The sequence below is a fragment of the Seriola dumerili genome, unplaced genomic scaffold (genome assembly GCF_002260705.1).
Source record: "Seriola dumerili isolate Sdu_G_001 unplaced genomic scaffold, Sdu_1.0 BDQW01000052.1, whole genome shotgun sequence".
Taxonomy (NCBI): Eukaryota; Metazoa; Chordata; class Actinopteri; order Carangiformes; family Carangidae; genus Seriola; species Seriola dumerili.
The window spans coordinates 20,392,824-20,411,153 of NW_019174307.1; the positions used below are offsets into that span (position 1 = coordinate 20,392,824).

Below are 18,330 nucleotides of genomic sequence, written 5' to 3' on the forward strand. Positions count from 1 at the left end.
CTCTGGCCTGGCAGCCCACTGATTTGTGTGTGGGTAAGTTTGAATGTGTGTGTGTGTGTTTTGTTGTGGGTGTGTGTTTCAGAGTCAGAGAAAATGAGGAGAGGTCACCCTGTTGTGTCTGATGGAAATCAATAATCAGCTGATTGATTGTTCCACTATCAATGCTCTCTTGCGTAACCAGTGCTCTTTGTAAACATGCTGAAATTAGTCTGTGCAGCTTTTGATTTGTTTCATTGCTTTAAGTAGTTAAATCATTGTCTGCTGTTCTCTTACTTAATTATAAGTATGGGTCTTCAAATAGTCGTGTAGTTAGCTACGGTTATGAGTACATCTTGTCTCTAGTTGAGGCATTGTGAGGTAGCAATTACACAAAAATGTAATACTTCCCAAGGGAAATGAGTCATGGATATGTTCTACAGTTGGCAGTGATTTGTTCATCTCAGTGTTAATTACATGAAGATTTAGAGCTGAATTATATTTTAAACCTCAGTAAAAGGAAAACCAATTCGGACTCACTGCCAGTTACTGGAAGTTTATCATTCCAAAGGTTTGTTTGCTTCAAACCTCAAAGAAGAAGTAGGGGAGCAATTTTTTTCTTTGGGGGCAATAAGGTTAATTCTATTTTATTATGATATATGTTGTTATTTTAAACTATATTTTTGGACATATTTACCTGTTCTGACAGTAAAGTGAGAGATAGACAGGAAAGATGACATGCAGCAAAGGGCCATGGGTCAGACTTGAACCCATGGCTGCTGCCCTTAGGACTAAGCCTGTGTGGTACGCACTCTACCAGGTAAGCCACCGAGGCACCCTCAATATAATATCTTTTGTTGTTGCTGAAAGAGATGGAGCTAAGAAGAGAATGATACAGTTGCCAGTTGACAAATCAGGAGACAGACATTTCTAAGTATGCCTGTATGTCAACAGTTTACAGTACACTGAATTGAGAAAGAAAACTGCAGCATGTTTGCATCTCCCCTTACTAGTCTGATAAAAACATCTTCATATTCCTGTTGTTAACACTGCAGCAGCCGTGTAGTGGATGCTGGGTTTACCGTTCTTTCTCAATTGTGGACTGATTGCACAGATTTTTGTCCACATCAATCATTTACACCCAAAAACAAATAATAGGACTGAGGTTAAAAAAATCTCTGAGTTACCCTTTAACCAATAAGCTCATAGTGATTTGTTAATCTCTTAATCCCGAGCAGCAGAAATTCAGGATACATCCTGCATTATTTATGCATAAAATCATCACAAGCCATGCATTAATTATATTAGGCTACCATTATTATAAAGTTTTACCAAACAAAATATAGATGAAAAATGTACAACGAGAAATAATTTTATTTTTCCCCATAAACTTTAATAGCATACTGTACATACATACCATATACATACAAAGCGTTACAGCACAGGTACAACAGATGATACTGAACTTTCATCATTTTTTTTTTATGCTTTTAGTGTGTTGTGAGTCCTATTTTCATCTCCCTCATGTGGTTAAGTTAATCAGGTTGAAGTAATTATCTGGATGTGAAGAGACAAAGAAGACATGCAGCTGATCTACAGTTAAACGTGTAGGAATCTTTGGTGACTCCTTGTCGGAGTATGAACAAACCTACAATATCCTAAACTCATTAGAATAATCTGAGACATGCTATAACAACATAAAAGTTTCACACATATTGCCTTTAAGAAACTTTTAATGGCGATGAGCTCCATGTTTTTGATGGTTTATTGCTTCACATATACCTTCACTAAACATGTTTTTACTGCTTTCTATAACTGCGGGAAAATGGTGTTATCCAAACAGACATAAACCATAATAGCAAAATACTTATTTTATTTTGCTATTTTTGGTCAAAAATCCTCTTGGCGTGAAACAAATACTTTGTTTGTGAACATTTTACAACATATTTGAGACTTACCAAATATGTAAGTTAACAACATAAATGCAATCCGATTACAATAATGTTTCCTTCAAAACATATTTGCTGTTGCAAATTAATTATAAACATAAATGCTAGGAGACAGGGTTGATATAATGCTAACAGGTTTTCATTGATTATATAGCTCTTATTCGTTCCCTCTCTTTTGGCAACTCTGAGGCGAGCCATTCAATGGTGCGTTTGCGTGCTTCCTCCCAGCTGTATCTGGGGCTGTATCCCAAGTCCCTCTTAGCTCTCTGATAGGAGAAGGTGAACGGTGTGTTCAACATGGTGAGGAGCTGCCGGTTCAGTGGCGGGACGATGCGTTTGAAAGGTCGGAGCATCATGCACAGGAACTCCATAATGAAACAGACTACATAGAAGACGCTTAGCGGCACCACGAGTTTCTCTTGAATGTCGAAGCCAAGAGGCGACATAACAACATGGTTGAAGTCTGAGTAACTCACATGTGGTGTGTCGTCAGAAATGAAGTAAAACTTTCCTCCAATAGCATTTCTTTTTTGTGGATCTTTGAGGCTACGAGCTGCTTGGAGGTGAGCCGTAGCCACGTTGCCCACATAGACAGGATTTACAAGGGCCTTCGGAAGAGACATTCGATACAGAACATCTTTGTTTCGTATCCCGTCGCCCATGTGGCCCAGCAGGAAGCGGCAGCCCTCCCCAAAGATGTACATAGGTCTGAGGGCGCAGGTAGCCAGTCGGCCTCCGTTTTGGAGCACCTCGCCGTGGGCCTGCAGGGTTCTCTGCTCAGCCTCCTTTTTGGTCTTGCTGTAGGAAAACTTTAGAGTGCAGTCATAAATTGTGTCTTCATTGCCGTTAATTATGGGTTCACCCTTGGAATTTGGTCCCATCACCTCAATGGTGCTGGTGTAGATGAAGGACACCACGTTCTCCTGGATACATGCTTCCAGAAGCACCTGCGTTCCTGCAAAGCAAAAATGTTCGAGTTCATGTAAGCCAAAAAAAAAATCCTCATCACTATTTTTTCTTTTTCATGTCTCAGAGGAGGTCAAACCTTTTCCTGAGGTGACACAACAACAAGAAAGTTAACAGATTAGATATAAGACAAACTAACTCTTTGCATTGGGCCGTTTTATCATTCAGGCTAGTGACTGACAGAAAATAAGCTATGGAAACATCTAAAACCCTTGGCAGATTGGTCATCATGCAAGTAATCCAATCCTCTGGTCTTCTCTTTCATCAGTATAATTCGGCAAACTCAAAACCATGGTTATTGTAATGAATTTGTTTTAAAGTCAAGAGGATAACAAAAACAACACCTTTAATAATTAGATGTTGTACCTGAAGTGGATGCAATGAAAAATTCATAGTGGGAGTTCAAAAGGAGGCATTGAAATTCAAGAAGTTGAAGTGGTAGTTACAGTAAAGTTAAAGTAAAGTGGAAGCACAGGCAGATGTTACTGTCAGTTCAAGTGTCAGGTCAAATGTAAACACTGAAATGGGAGCAGTGAAATGCAACTGAAGTGTTGATCATTGTACGTCATGACAACAGTTGAGAAATTACAGAAATGTAATTTAAGGTGCGTTTAAAGCAGGATTAGTGACAGTTGATGTGTAAGCACTGGAAGAAATTATTGTCAGAAGTGTTGCAGTGAAAGCAACTGAAGTGTCAACGAGCTTACTAAGTCATGAAGGAAGTTTTAAATTGAAATATTAGGTGAAATGTAAGCAGTGGAAGCAGCTTGAAGTGAAGTTTGAAGTGTTATTTGAAGTGCAAGCAATCAAGAGTTCTGCTTTCTCTTAATCTACCTTATCTATATATGTATATTGTACATAATATCTTGATAATTAAGTAAAGAAATTTAAATAATTTAATAAATTAAATTTTGTAAGAGAAACAAAAGTGTGAAGTTGCCAAGTAGAGATTTTACTGGATTAAAGTGACAGCCTTACCTTTGACATTGACCCCATATATCTCACTGTACTCCACTGCTTCAATAATATCAATGATGGAGGCGATGTGGAAGACGATTGATGCACCTCGACAGGCTTTCTTCACGTAATCACTGTCCCTGATGTCTCCCTCAAAAACACTCAGCTTCGTGTTGCCTCTACAATCTGACATAAAGTAAATCAAGGATAAAATAACACAACATACAGCTTGGTTATTTTATGTAATAACAATGTCTATAGCATTTTCTTGTGTCTTTTGAGTTTATCTAATGGGTTTTTAAATAATAACATAAACCTGGTGGTATCAGAATTTATTTCAGCCCATCACTATTGTTTTAACTGAGGATAAGACAGGAAAATCAATAATTAATCCTTATTTACATTATTTGTTTGTAACTGTAATTGTTATTGCTACATATTTTGACATATTTTGAAAAAGAGATTTAAGGCATCCCTGATTAGTTGAAATAAAAGTAAAATATTACAAAGTGTTGTCATGTACTGTAGCTTTTTGGCATTTGACAATAGCCACTTATCATCACAGCCTCATGCTGTCAGGTGTGAAAGCTAAAATTTAAAACCCCTATACTCAGATTTATACTCCACTATCAATGTTTTCATGAAAAAGATATGTGAGACAAACCTCTTCCTGCACTTTTAATGTGTTTTATATCTTATCAGAAAAATTCAAGAGTCATGCGTGGATAGACAGGTTTTACCTTCCAGGTTCTGTAAAATTTGTGGCTGCACATGTTTGTCCAGCATTCGAATCTCAGCCACTTTCTCCTCCTCCAGCAGCAGCCTCACCAGTCTCTTTCCCAGGAATCCACCGGCTCCCGTCACCACACACACATCACCCCTCAGAGACATCGCAAGGTAATTCTATCTCAATGTGAAGACAAAAAACTCCTTTCTTTTCCAATGGTCCTCTGTCAGAGACCTCTAGAAGAGCCTTCTCATAAGAAAAAGCTCAAAGTGAAAAAAAGAAGGATACAACTTTTGTGTTTGTGAATGTTTTAGGTTCTGTCTGTGGGAGAGTGACAGCACCTTTAGCCCTCCCAGCCTCAGTCCTTCCTCTTTTTGTAAGCCCAAAGAGGTTACGAGAAAAAATTATTTGCCCTAAGACAGTGTGAATAACAGGGATAAGCTCTGCTCATTCATGAAGGAATGTGAGCCAGATAAAACGGGCTGGAACTTTATATATGCCAAGGACAGTTGTGGTTGGAAGATATAACCCTTTGTTTAATTGGGAGAATGCCACTGTGTTTCATGGGGTGGGCAGACTCGGCATGTGACACAGAAAAACAAGACTTCAGTGGAGGGTCAATGACTTCCTTTGAAATCAATAACTGATACTCAGTGGTGGAAAAAGTAATGAGATCTTACTTTTTACTTAAGTAAAAGTTAGAATACTGCAAAAGAAACACTCCATTACAAGTTAAAGTCATGCATTCAAGATCTTACTTAAGTAAAAGTAAAAAAGTACTACAATGAAATGGCTATGTGCAGAGTATTATATTTATATTGTTACATGTAATTTTTTAAATGCCAAAGTAGAGATAGTTTTAACGTCATATACTATTGGGTAGTTTAATCTACATCAATACATATTTTATAAATTGAGGATTATTTTTAACCTTAAAATGTAGGACTGAAAATGTAACAAGTAACTATTGTACTTTTTACGCAACTACAGTTGTCTGAGAGTAGTTATTTTGCTAATTAAGATTTCGCATGTAAAAAAAGAATAAACAAATAAGATATTTAAAAGACATTTAAAAGATGAAACTACCCAACAGTGTATTGGGTAGTGAAATTAACTCCATCTTGACAAGCTACAACATATACATAATAATCCAAAATGTAATAATTTAACACTCTAAAAGGAGCTATTCTGCATTATGAGTCAGCCAACTTTTATTTTATTACTGCTGTACTTTGACTTAACTCCATTTTGAATGCTTTAACTTGTAGCAGTTTTGGTACACAATGGTTTAACTTCAGTAAAGATCTGAGTACTTCTTCCACCAGTACTGATGAACCAATCTCCTTCTCTGCATTATGTAACACTACTGGTTCCCTTTTAGCAACACTTTGTATATTTTAAACCTTTGTCTCCAAAGAGCTCAACAACAACACACAACAACCCTTTGTACTATTAGTACTTTCCACCCCTGAGGAAACTACAAGGCTGGATCAGACAAATAAAACAAGATTTGACATTGATGGCCACATTTGTTTTCCTGTGCACGGTGATGGATTTCAGTTGGCCATGGTTTGCTCAGTAAATGGTACACTGGGTCAAATGGCTGTGGTGGAAACTCTGACTGTTGCAGGGCTTGTGTGACCTTTTGGTTACAGGCACTCTCTCTTATCTCTCTAATCAGAATTAACATGTACATAAATATTTGGAATTATATTTGGCTTTGGCCTTTTCCTCCCCCATACACTTCAGTTCTGGAGCAGAAGCCATTTAGTGTCTTGATGCTGAGTCACATAGTTTATTTTGAGGTTCTATGGAGGTTTAGGTATTAGCTTTATTTTAATAAAGTTCACAAAAGTCCAAATTAGGTCATGTCTCATGTCTTATTGTGGATCTGCTAAAGTGGATTCAAAATAGCTTTGGGCATTTTTTATCCAAAAAACATAACTGATTTTGTATTGGCAATATGTTGTTCATTATATACTCAAGTATAGTAACTGTCTGCTTTTCAGTATTTGTAGTCCCTGACATAGCAGTCGATATCACAACTGTCTGTTGTCTTATCTGGAGGTGAAGGATGAATTTTCAAGGGTAGTCTCTTCGTCACTCACTGTGTGTGTGTGTGTGTGTCTGTGTGTGTGTCTGTGTGTGTGTCTGTGTGTGTGTCTGTGTGTGTGGCTGTGTGACTGTCTGTGTGTCTGTGTGCACTTGCGTTTGTGTGCATCGTTTTAGCTGTTGAAGGACTTTCACGTTTTCTTGTTGTCTTCATAGCTAATGGGAGTTTGGCCTTCGCTCACATTGAATAATGTGATTCTCAGTGTAACATGAGGAGCATAATCAACAAATCTCAAAACACTGCATTTTAATATAAATATACAAAACACAACATACAGACAGTCATTGACTGAGCTTGTGTAATAGCAACATGATACAGCAGTTAAATCCAGAAGCTTCTCGTCTGTCCTCATTTACTTTGATGAATCATTATCAAACAGTAACTATATATCATCATTCTGACCCATGAGCACTCAGCAGTTATTACTATATTATTACATGAGTACACAGTAGTAATGAACTACATTACATGAGTACTCAGCAGTTATTACTATATTATTACATGAGTACACAGTAGTAATGAATTACATTACATGAGTACTCAGCAGTTATTACTATATTATTACATGAGTACTCAGTAGTAATGAATTACATTACATGAGTACTTAGCAGTTATTACTATATTATTACATGAGTACCCAGTAGTTATTACTACAGTATTACATGAGTACTCAGTAGTTATTACTACATTATTACATGAGAACGCAGTAGTCATGAACTACATTACATGAGTACTCAGTAGTTATTACTACAGTATTACATGAGTACTCAGTAGTTATTACTGCAATATTACTTGAGTACTCAGTAGTCATGAACTACATTACATGAGTACCAAGTAGTTATTACTGCATCATTACATGAGTACTCAGTACTTATTACTGCAATATTACTTGAGTACTCTGTAGTCATGAACTACATTCCATGAGTGTTCAGGAGTTATTACTTCAATAGTACATGAGTGCTCAGTAGTCATGAACTACATTACATGTGTACCCAGTATTCATTACTACATTATTACATGAGTACTGAGTTATTACTACTAGTCAGTACTCATGGGTCAGACCACTCCTATCTTACACGACCTTCATTTTGATCTCAACTACACACCTGTAAAGTTTCGTGACTGCATCTTTCACAGTTGCCAAAGTCAAAGTACTGAAAACAGCTTTCCTGTTAGTTTCGGTCACAGTAGTTGTCTCCAGGACCATATTTTTCCATGATGACACACTTACACACAGATTCACAAGGTGAAAACAGTACCAGCCCCGCTGACACAGCTGGTAATGATTCAGGTTCTTTCTTTCTCAACCATATAGGCTCAGGCAGCTTCACATGAGGACATGGGAAAATGAACTACAGTACAGTCTCCACAGGCTTTATGGGGGCATAAAGAGCTGAAAAATCACAGGCTATTTTGCTTTATATTCATGTTTTATGGAATTCATATAGATTGTTTTACAGTGTCTGTTGGTGTGAAAAACTTTGGGGCAATTACATCACAGTCTTTGTTGAGGTGATTGCCTCTTGTTGGACTATAAACCCAAGTTTTATTGTGAAAACCCTCTGTGTTTGTCACTGGATACATTCACAGAGGGACAAAAAGTTCCAATTCAAGTTCCCAAAATCATAATAAAGACAATCTGTCTTTGTAGCCACAGTCCAGCTTACATCTTGTGACTCGGTGCCACAGAACTCCATTATCATCCAGACACTTAAAAACCCTCACAAATTAACCACATTGTGGCTTTTGTGCAACAAATTCCTTCATCCTCCATTATGACACACAGAGTTCAATGTATTCCTCTGAGCTTGTGCGTCATGATAGATGAAAGATCTGGCATGTTTTTGGTTAGTTTATGAGAATTATAGTGAAAAGATAAAATTATGTAAGATTTTTTGTTCAATCACATTATTTCCATGATGAAGTTGAGTTTCCACCAAAAAATACCTTTGGATTTGCCCTCTGATCCTAACTGATCCTATTTTGCTTCAGAGTTCAGTCTGACTGAAGTTTGACCGAGGATTTCCTTTTACATACTGTGGCTGCCGAGTGAAAGAACACAAGCAGCAGAGCAGGAGAGACGCTGCATGGCTGGCAGTAAATGCAAGGACGGGAAATAGCGCTAAAGATAGGGTTCGATAGACAGCTGTAGAATTTTTTCTAGAATGCTAATGTTAGCTAGCTAGCCATACTTGCAGCACCTGCAGCTTGTGTTTGCAACCCACACCATTTCCTGTTTTGCCCTCTTTCCGACACAGCATGTAGGTAAATTTTTGTTTTGTTAATCAGAAATCCCCTGTCTGCGGTGTGCTCTCAACTCTTTGCTGTGGGCAGCGGACACTCTTGTATCTGAGCCTCGTCAACTGACCCCTCCGGGAGATGAACCGTCATCGTACAGGCTCGAATCCCCCCCAGAGGCTCCAGCACGTTGAACACTCTGTCCCACATGTCCTGCTCTGGATCGTACCGCTGCACAATGTCAACCATGCATCTGCTGTTCCAGGAATACCCTCCCACCACATAGATCTGCCCGTTAAACACAGTCACACCAACGTCACTTTGGCCCCGAGGCATGGGAGCCACCACCGTCCACTGGTCTGTCTCGGGGCTGTAGTACTCGCAGCCTAGGACGTCATCGTAGTCGCTGCTGCCTCGGAAGTGATTCCCGCCCATGACATAGAGTCTGTCTTCGACGGTGCACATGCAGTGCAGGCCACGCAACTCAATCATGTCGGCACGCCGACTCCATGTGTCGGCAGCAGGATCATAACACCAAAGCTCCTTCTGGAATGTGTCACGTGTGATGCCACCTGTGTGACAAAGGAGAATCGAACAAATATTACAGCATGTTGAAAATATTTCCACATAGAAGATCTTAGACACACTAAATATGTTCTATTAATACACAGTGTATAACTGTATTTTAGTGCTCTAGCTAATTATCAGTTTTATAGTTGTTATTGATTTTTTTCAATTAATCAGTTAATCATGTAGTTGATAAATGTGAAGACCAATGTAATGTCATCAAATTGTTTACTTGGTCTGATCACCTCCTAACACAATGGATCAATTATCCAAATAGGAATTTATTCTTCAATTAATCAGCTAGTAATTTCACATAAAAAAATAGCTTTTTGCACATTTGCAAGTAATCTTTTTAGTTTTTCTTTCAGTATGCACACTTACGTAAATGTGAGAAAATGCCTTTACTTAGCAGCATTGCAGTGAATACAGTATGTGATCTAAAACAGTGTTGTGTCCAAGTAAAGTATGTGTTGTATTCTGGTGGATGGTATATGTTGCAACCACAGTATAGTGTCATGGGGTTGAACTTTGCTGATAAACACTTTGGCCTGCTTCAACCGCAGGTTTTTATATTTCCTGCCTCTCAGTCCTACACGTGAAAGTTATGGTTCTGCTCTCAACATGAGAAGCCCATTTCCTGTCCAAGGTTGCTTAAAACCTGCCACAGCTCAGGCTAAGAGCAGCTCATGAGAATCTGCAGCTATAAAGGAAGTGGTTTTAAATAGGTGGGCCAAGCAAGCTTTGTTGATAATTCATCTTGTCAAAGTGGAACCGTTTGTCACCTTTAGCCAATGCTTGTCACAATCTAACTAAACAGGTTTAGATGTGAATGAATACATCCTAGACTCTGATTGTTGGACCCCAAAATTAATGACAGGGTGGCCCAAATTTTGTATCTTCTGTCTGTAGAGTAAATAATGGTACATGGGGTTTGGGACACTTTAAAAGCACCACAATTGGTCAAGAAAATCAACATCCATTTAAGAGTTAATGAGATTTAAAGGAGGATTTTACCCAACTGCTTGATATTAACACAGCAAGTAAATCCAGAGTTATGCTTTTTATTCCTGTTTAAATTCCCTCTGGATTGCAGGCTTAGAGCACTCCTCGAGGCTTTTCTGCCTCCACACTTGGCTCTTTTCTGCTGTTTTTATCGACAGTTTTAAGACAGTTTGGGGAGTGTTTTCAGAAGAGATGGTATCCACCAAAATGCACAAATGCTCTCCATATATCATACTGTATTTTGCATCAGGAGTCACTGTACACAGGCCATTTGTTGAAACTTAAAATGACCTTTGTGTGGATTTTTTTATTGACCTCCACCGATGGGGTGAACAATGACTGCTCTCTCTTGGTGGAGGAATGGTAAAACTGCAAGACATTGTTGTGCAGCTGCAAGAAAACTAAAATGGTGAGAAAGTCTGGTTGGATGATCAGGTGTACAAAGCACGGGTCGTTGTACAGTCAGTCTTGGTTTCTTTTTTTACCACAAATGCAAGCTATACATGACCATGATCTTTCTCTTACCCTAGTTTCTGTAAACTTCTCATATCCAGACCTTAACCACAGAGGTCTTGCATCACAGAGCGGTTACTTGAGTCACTTCTTAAACAGTAATAGGGGTAGTTTAGAAAGACACCTCCTCCATTGTGTCTTGTACAAAGTTTTGAGTCTTTTAAATAAGCAGAATTAACTTACTTTTTAAATCTTTTTATGTTTTTCTATTTTATGTTTTATTGTTTATGGGATTTTATCCCATAGCTTTTCACATTCTAAAAAAACACCACTTGTAAAGGCTTTATATACTGTAATTAAGAATTATATTAAGGGGCTATATGTAAGTTTTCTCTGCTGCCGAATGTGGTTTCTTGTTGGGAGCAGGTGGTGGTGATGGTTGCTTGTCAAGAGCTTCAGCCATCATCGTGTTTACAAGACAAGAGGACATATTACACCCTCTGAGCACAAGAGGGTTCCTTTCCACCCCTGGGGACAGTGTGTTGAACAGTGTTATTTTACCTGAGATGAACATGAGGCCCCCATGAACTGTTCCAGCATGTCCATAGTGAGGCTCCACCATACTGCTCACTAATGTCCACTCATTCTTCTTCAGGTTGTAGCACTCCACCGTTTCTGATGGGAGTGACAGAGACATTTGGGTTAAATTTTATAATCTGTCTTTCCAAAGGCAATGAAATCCATCCTGATTCACATGTTTGTTTTTTGTGCATTGACAAAACTCCACTAGTAGCTCCTTACTACTACAGCTGTAGTAAGGAGCAGTGATGGTAGCAGCAGTGGTGAGAGTAGAAGCAGAAGTAATTATTATAAATGGAACAATTATATTTCTTGTTTCAGTTATATTCTCCTGAATTAATCCTCCTTTAATTAATTTAAACTGCAATTCTTTATGGATTGCATTAATAAATTAATTGATGATGAAAATGAATGATCAGTTCATCAGCTGACTGTAGTAAAAGCAGTGCTGACAGCAGAAGTAGAACAAGAATTAATAGCAGCTCACCGATCTCCCCAGAGGCATTCCTCCCTCCCACTGCAAACAGTTTCCCCTTCAGAGCGCTGAGGTGGAAGAAGGTCCTCTTCTCGTTGAGCGAAGCGATCTGAAGCCACTTGTCGAAGCGCGGGTCATAGCGGTAGGCGCTGTCTATGGCCGTCTTACCCTTGGTGTCGTATGTGCTCTGGCCTGAGAAGTCAATGAGGACCAGAAATATTATCTTTTAATATAAGTTCATATTATTTGGTCAATGTTGGTAATGCACAATGTGATGTATGACTTCAACTGAAGGTGAGGTAAGTTATAGTAATACAAATAAACACTGACCTCCAACGATGAAGAGGAAGCCGCCTAGAAGAGCCACACCATGCTGATAGCGTGGTACCTCCATGGGCTTCAGGGCCCTCCAGTGGTTGGTATTTTCATCATACAGCCTCAGCTCCCGGCTCACCACCAGCTGCTGCCGCATCACGCCGCCCAGTGCCAGAATATGCGTGGAGTCTGAGCGTATTTGCGTCCGCTCAGTTTGCAGGGCTGGCTGCATGAAAGGCATCATCTGGTAGTTGCTGGCCTCCAGCAGGAGGTTCACACAGGCCGTGTCAGAGCGCATCAGGGAGTCGCCTCCTTCTTCTTCATCCTGGGAGATCTGAATCAGCTCATTGGGGCTCATCAGTGGGAAGCGAATATGGCGCATTAAGGCGTAGACGGATGAGTGACGTGTAGAGGGGTCGTGGTCCAGCCATCCTCTGGCGATGTGGTAGAGCTCCAGTTCGGAGAAACCTTCCAGTGAGTTGCTGGCCAGAGCGTTGGCCATGCTGGTCTCAGAGAGCTGGAGGTAACGGCCACACTGCACCAACGCTGAGAGGTTCTGGCCCACAAACTCACCTGGGTTTGATAGAACAGAGAGGATCAACAACAATCATGATAACCTTTCAGTATTTTAGTTTTTGAACCAAAAGGACGCCTGGTACAATAACCTTTAATGGTCTTACTGTATGTTTTAGTGATGGACAAATTGCTGAAGATAACGGATTGGTTTTAGGGATTGCTGAAGATTGCAAGAGATTGTAACTCTAATACAGAAGCTCTATGCTAATCTCACCTTCCACCCCGTTTATGTATTTATACAGATGTAATATTGTATTTTTGTCACTGTGCTCTCAGGTCAGTTTCATATCTCACCTATATTCAGCTGAACATCCTCCAGGAGCAAGTCTGTTGCGATGCGTTCGACTTCCACACAGTTATCAATAGTGATCTGTCACCAAACAATACAGAAAATAGATGGGTTAAATTAATATAATAAAAAATACACAGTTTCACATTAACTATTTTGCAGCTGCAACTAACAATCAAATATGACACTGAGAAAGTGTGGATGGGAAGGACATCTTAATGAGCCGGCGTAATATAAATGCATTGATGAAACTTTGCAGAGGCACGGTGTGTGACATTAGAGGAACAGAAAAACCTCTCACCTCACTGCTCAGAAGCTGATTACAGAAGCTCAGCACAGGCATGACCTGCAAGAAGTTAGCAGCCTCCAGCGTGTCCTGGAGATTACCCATGTCGAGGGTGACTTTGGATGTGTAAATGAAGTCTATGATGTTCTTTAAACCCGACTTAGTGACCCCATGCAGCTTTATCTCTCTCATCTCCTGCTCCCTCATGCCTCCTGAACACAGAGACAAGGACAAAGTGAAAGAATGACTCAAAGTGCACAGTCAGCAAGATACAAAGACACAGCTGTAAAGACTATCTGCTCAAACATAAACCACATGAAGTGAACCTGATGATGAACTGAAAGAAAGTAATGCAGAAGTGAGATAATTCTAACTTTCTCTTCCTTTAGTTTATCTAAAAGTAAATTCTGAGTAATGCCCCCCTGACAACGTGCTATTCTATGTTCACCTTCCATAATGACATATTGAAACAATATCAGATGGCAAAGACAAGCTAGCATTTACATAGGCTGTACAATCACAAACAAGGTGGCTCGGCATATTGTACATTAAAAACAGTGGTATGCTAATAACAGCCTAACAAGCTAAGTCTGAGATGTCCTAAAATGGCAACATTACAGTACATAATAACATTTCCAGTACATAATAACCCCATTCCACGTGGCTATTTTCCTCTGGCACCAACCTCAGGACAAACTATATTTTGGGGCCACTAGTGGTAAGAATCTAAAAGTAGACTGACAGTACATTTTTCATTTTCACTTTGTTTTGCAAAGTATTGCAGCCTCACAGTGACACTTCTTTGGACTTTTGATTGGAGATTTGTTGCCATTTCCAATATGATGTTGTGTTTGTGTTTTTAGCCCTTAGGGATGCAAATGTCAGAAATGTTTTTTTTTTTTTACAATAGATTACAATGAAATTTGTTTGAGACGTTCATGTTTTCCTTAAGATGAATTGTAATCACTCTCATGATTCTTTAACTTTTAATATTGTGCTATCATGAGGTCAAAATTCAAATTTGTCCAATACTTTTTAACTGTAAGGGTATTAGCATGCTGATGGTAGCATTCTCAAAGCCACCACTTCCACTGATACTGTATTAAGTTGCGTATACTGAAATGTGTTCCTATTGTTGTCTGTTGCTGTTCTGTTGGGTTGCATTATTTTGTAGTGCACTCATCACTGTGTGCATTTCACAATATCTTGAGTTTTTTATGTTGTCTGCCTCCAGCTGTGTGAGAGAGGACCGCTCACCTGTGAACATTGCCTTGAAATAGTCACTGGATGAAGCCATGATGACTCTGTGGACTGGAAACGTGTCCTTGCTGTCCCCTGGAACCAAGACAACATCACAGAGAGTCTCATCTGCCCGAAAAGTATCAAAGCCCTGTGAGGAAGAAAAACCAAAAACAATATTTGTCATGAATACCTTGGCGTGTCATATTTTAAAATTAGTTTGTAAGTCACAAATATATACCTGCAACACAGCTGCTCCATGATCAGTGCTGCTGAACACCTTGGAGAGAGGGCGAGGAGGAAGTTTGGGCTTTGTTGCTTTGTCCGGGCGTTTCGGTGGCGTTTCCTTGGGCAGGGAAAGAGGAACAGGACCCAGTGCTGGAGCTGGAGCAAGAGGTGGAAGTGAAGCAGGGGCTGATGGAGAAGGACTGTCATCTATAACACCAAACCCAAAAGGAGAACAGATATTGAAAGATGAAGAATGTCATGACACTGTTCTGGGTTTGGAGACAAAATGACTTCAGGTACAGATCTCTTGTGTCAGATGGGATTTATAATTACAAGATAAAATCAAAGCTACAGAGAGCCAGCGGTTGCACACCTTGGTGAACAGGTCTGTCAGGTGGGGCAGCAGGTCTCTCTGCCTGAGCCGGAGGTCTCGGTGGATCCCTGGACTGATGCCTGCTGCCCAGGCGAGACAGTCTGCGGCTCAGCCTCCCTGGCCCGCTGTCGTCTCCGCTTCCCCTACACAAGAGGAAACGTGGTGCAAGAGCAGGTTGTGTGTTACTGTGTTGTTTTGCTTCTCCTAGTAATTAACAATGAATGATGTTCAGAGGTGTCTGGCTTTGTATTATAATGTCAAGTCTGCATCCAAAACAGCTTCATGGATTTGGGTTTATAAACCTTTTATGTTTAATAATGGACGATAAGCTTAGTAAGTGTGGGCAAAGATTTATTTTGAAAGGCTTGTTGACTGTTTTGGCAGTTTCATGTTAACGGTAGACTTTTATTTTCACTTCCTCTTAGGTTGTGTACAAGTACCACTTTTTTCAGTGGAACTGGCAGACCTCATTGCTCATAACGTAGATTTAACCAATTCTAATGTGAGGAATTGAATTAATGGAGCTTGTTTCCTGCCTCCTCAACAAAGCTGACAAAAGTCCCTTATCTGTTTTGTACTGCGTCCTCTGTGATCTGAAAGAGAGGAACCACTAAATCGGTTTCAGCCAAACCACTTCTACTCTTGAACTGTTTCCTGACTCACAAAGTTAGTGTAGGTAAAATTAAAGTTAAAGAAAATACTCAGACAGAAACAGATTAAAAGATTATTTTACAAGTACATTAAACTGAAGAGGATGTTTCAGTGTTCTGTTTTCAGAAAATTTAAACATCCTGACCTGACAAAAAAACAACGAAAAAAAAAGGATCACATTACATCACAGAGCATTAAGCCAACTGTACAGCAGGAGGGGTCAAAACAGATGCAACGAAATGATTGTAGGCAAAGGCTCAGACTTGAAAACAGGGAAGTCAAACACTTCTGTGATTTTGTTTCAAACCTGAAGACTCGGCTCCATTAAGTAATAAATTCAATGACACCTTTAAATACTTTCTATTATAACATTATACAAGACTGTTGAAACTAAGCAAACAAAAAAATACCATACCCCATATCATTGGCCCCCTGGTGCTGAGGACTGTTGTTTCGCTGGTGAGACCTCCTACGTGAAGACAAAAGAAGAGTTTTAGTGGACAGAGATATATTTTTGGGGCTACACAGGACTGTTTGGTAGCATATAGCGAGCAGTAAACGTCTAGCCAGCTCATCCATGCGAAACCTTAAAAGTTTAGTCAGAAAGTTTCGTGAGGTGATTTTATCTTTTTTTCACAGCACATTAAACTACCGTGATAAACTCTGTGTTTCATGTGACCTCATTTGTTGACAGAGAGTAGAAGCTTCACTGAACTTGACTTTTCAAAACCTTTTTAAAAAATTTCCCAGTAAAACCGTCATGTTAATACGTGGTCAGTGACAGATCTGTGGTTTTATTTACAGCACTGTGTTTGCTGAGCACTAAAACACTCAGTTCCCACGTCCTCTGTACTGCAATCTGAAACTTCAGTTAGGTTACCGTCCGATAAATGAGCCGCATCAAAGGCTCCGTAGTTATTTTTTAATGTTTGACATTTTGTAAGCGTACTCAGCTCCAGCATCTCATCTGGCATCTCTTGGAGTAATCCACATGTACATGTACTTAATATTGAATTAATATGAATTCTAAACATTTTCTTCACACGTTTATTGTTAATAAATCCAATATGTCACTATCTATTTGATAGTTATTAGTTATATTAGTTATTATCCTTATTTGCTGTTTCTATTGTTAGTCTGCAGTGCACTCTGTAAAGATACCACCTGTGATTACTGTTGTTGTATTACAGTTTGCCATCTGCTTCATTTGAATTCATTAGAACTTCTGATCTGACAGGTTTAATTCTCAGTATTGTATTCTATGAGAGCAGAGAATATGTTGGCGTCTCCTTTAAACAATGGTGACACGTTCCGCCTCCAACGCATTAATACACTGACAAATGTGTGGATGATTGTGAGGTCGTTTCGATAATGTGTAAGAGTGGAATATGGACAAAAGAAAGCTCTCCATTGTTTTACTGCTCTTAAGTGAACTCTGACCTCAGTCATCTTCATGTCCCACCATAATGGATCAAAGACTTTGATGATATGTGATTTAAAAGCATTTAATGCTGCAATGTCTTTGCATTGTGCCGTAACATAGAAGAAGTTTAGGGTTAAGGAAGTTTGTTAATTTTGTCAACATTGTGACATACAGTTGCCCCACTCAAGATCTTTCTCAACTGACAAGTGTAATAATGAACACACACAACGGATCAGTGCAATGAATACAATGCACTTAGCAAACTTAAATTGAGTAGTTAAATGCTGCATTCTAGACCAAATTTACCTTCCTGTGCAGCTGAAACCAAACCATGTTTCTACACACACATATGAATTTTTGGTTCTTGATTATCATGTACTGTGCCTGCCGTTACCTCACATGAGGCCAGATCTAAAACACGTACAAAAGGCGCATCCTCGGGTGACCTACCTTGAAGAAATCCTCCTCAGCAGACTGGACCTGAGGCCTCCCTCCAGCCTGATCGTCTAACCAACCAGAACTCTGAGAGGAAGACTGAGCAGAGTGTCTGCTGCGCTGCGCCAGCTGGTTGGAGAGCTGAAGCATCTGAGTGAGTATTGCCGTTTCTTTAGCTTAACCGAGACCTCACTCACTTCCTGTGTTACTTCTCTTTCTCATTGCTTGTGTCTTTTCCGCATCTGCGTGTGTCACTGTTAGTGAAATAAGCAGAAAGTTTCACAAGCTGTTTTTAAGATTTGTGGACTCACTAACAGGCCTTTTGATTGTCCAGATAAAACAAGCATGATATCTCAAATGCATTAATGTTTTGTCAAAAACTGTTTATCATTCAGTCTTACATGTTTTATAGTATTTTCATGTCTTTTCCTGATTGAAAATCCAATGCAAAAACAATAGACAAAATGATCTTTTGACCTTTTGATAGTTCTTCTTGTTCTTTAGAAACTGGTG

At 39.4% G+C, this 18,330-nt stretch overlaps 2 protein-coding genes across 2 annotated transcripts; both read right to left on the reverse strand.

Moving 5' to 3' along the window:
• Nucleotides 1-1,361: 1,361 nt before the first annotated feature.
• Nucleotides 1,362-5,015, reverse strand: LOC111218347 (3 beta-hydroxysteroid dehydrogenase/Delta 5-->4-isomerase-like). Its single transcript, XM_022740608.1, has 3 exons — nucleotides 4,589-5,015; nucleotides 3,870-4,034; nucleotides 1,362-2,880 (listed from the first exon to the last, which is right to left on the reverse strand). The coding sequence occupies exons 1-3, from the start codon at nucleotides 4,737-4,739 to the stop codon at nucleotides 2,072-2,074; spliced, it is 1,125 nt and encodes a 374-aa protein (XP_022596329.1). The 5' UTR covers nucleotides 4,740-5,015; the 3' UTR covers nucleotides 1,362-2,071.
• A 2,177-nt stretch (nucleotides 5,016-7,192) lies between these two features.
• On the reverse strand, nucleotides 7,193-17,974 carry LOC111218632 (kelch-like protein 9). Its single transcript, XM_022741022.1, has 11 exons — nucleotides 17,833-17,974; nucleotides 16,375-16,428; nucleotides 15,309-15,451; nucleotides 14,949-15,142; nucleotides 14,726-14,858; nucleotides 13,484-13,680; nucleotides 13,188-13,263; nucleotides 12,333-12,890; nucleotides 12,015-12,194; nucleotides 11,510-11,623; nucleotides 7,193-9,498 (listed from the first exon to the last, which is right to left on the reverse strand). The coding sequence occupies exons 2-11, from the start codon at nucleotides 16,377-16,379 to the stop codon at nucleotides 9,002-9,004; spliced, it is 2,097 nt and encodes a 698-aa protein (XP_022596743.1). The 5' UTR covers nucleotides 16,380-16,428; nucleotides 17,833-17,974; the 3' UTR covers nucleotides 7,193-9,001.
• Between the last annotated feature and the right edge of the window lie 356 nt (nucleotides 17,975-18,330).

What these genes read in the sequence shown, in the direction of transcription:
- LOC111218632 (XM_022741022.1), bottom strand. An exon ending in CTTCCTCTTCATCGTTGGAG is followed by an intron (nt 12,195 to 12,332) that starts GTCAGTGTTTAT and finishes TTGACTTCTCAG; the next exon opens with GCCAGAGCACATACGACACC. An exon ending in GGGCCTCATGTTCATCTCAG is followed by an intron (nt 9,499 to 11,509) that starts GTAAAATAACAC and finishes TTTGTCACACAG; the next exon opens with GTGGCATCACACGTGACACA.
- LOC111218347 (XM_022740608.1), bottom strand. Translation starts at nt 4,739, where the DNA reads ATGTCTCTGAGGGGTGATGTGTGTGTGGTGACGGGAGCCGGTGGATTC. An exon ending in AATTTTACAGAACCTGGAAG is followed by an intron (nt 4,035 to 4,588) that starts GTAAAACCTGTC and finishes ACTTTATGTCAG; the next exon opens with ATTGTAGAGGCAACACGAAG. An exon ending in ATATGGGGTCAATGTCAAAG is followed by an intron (nt 2,881 to 3,869) that starts GTAAGGCTGTCA and finishes TTTGCTTTGCAG; the next exon opens with GAACGCAGGTGCTTCTGGAA.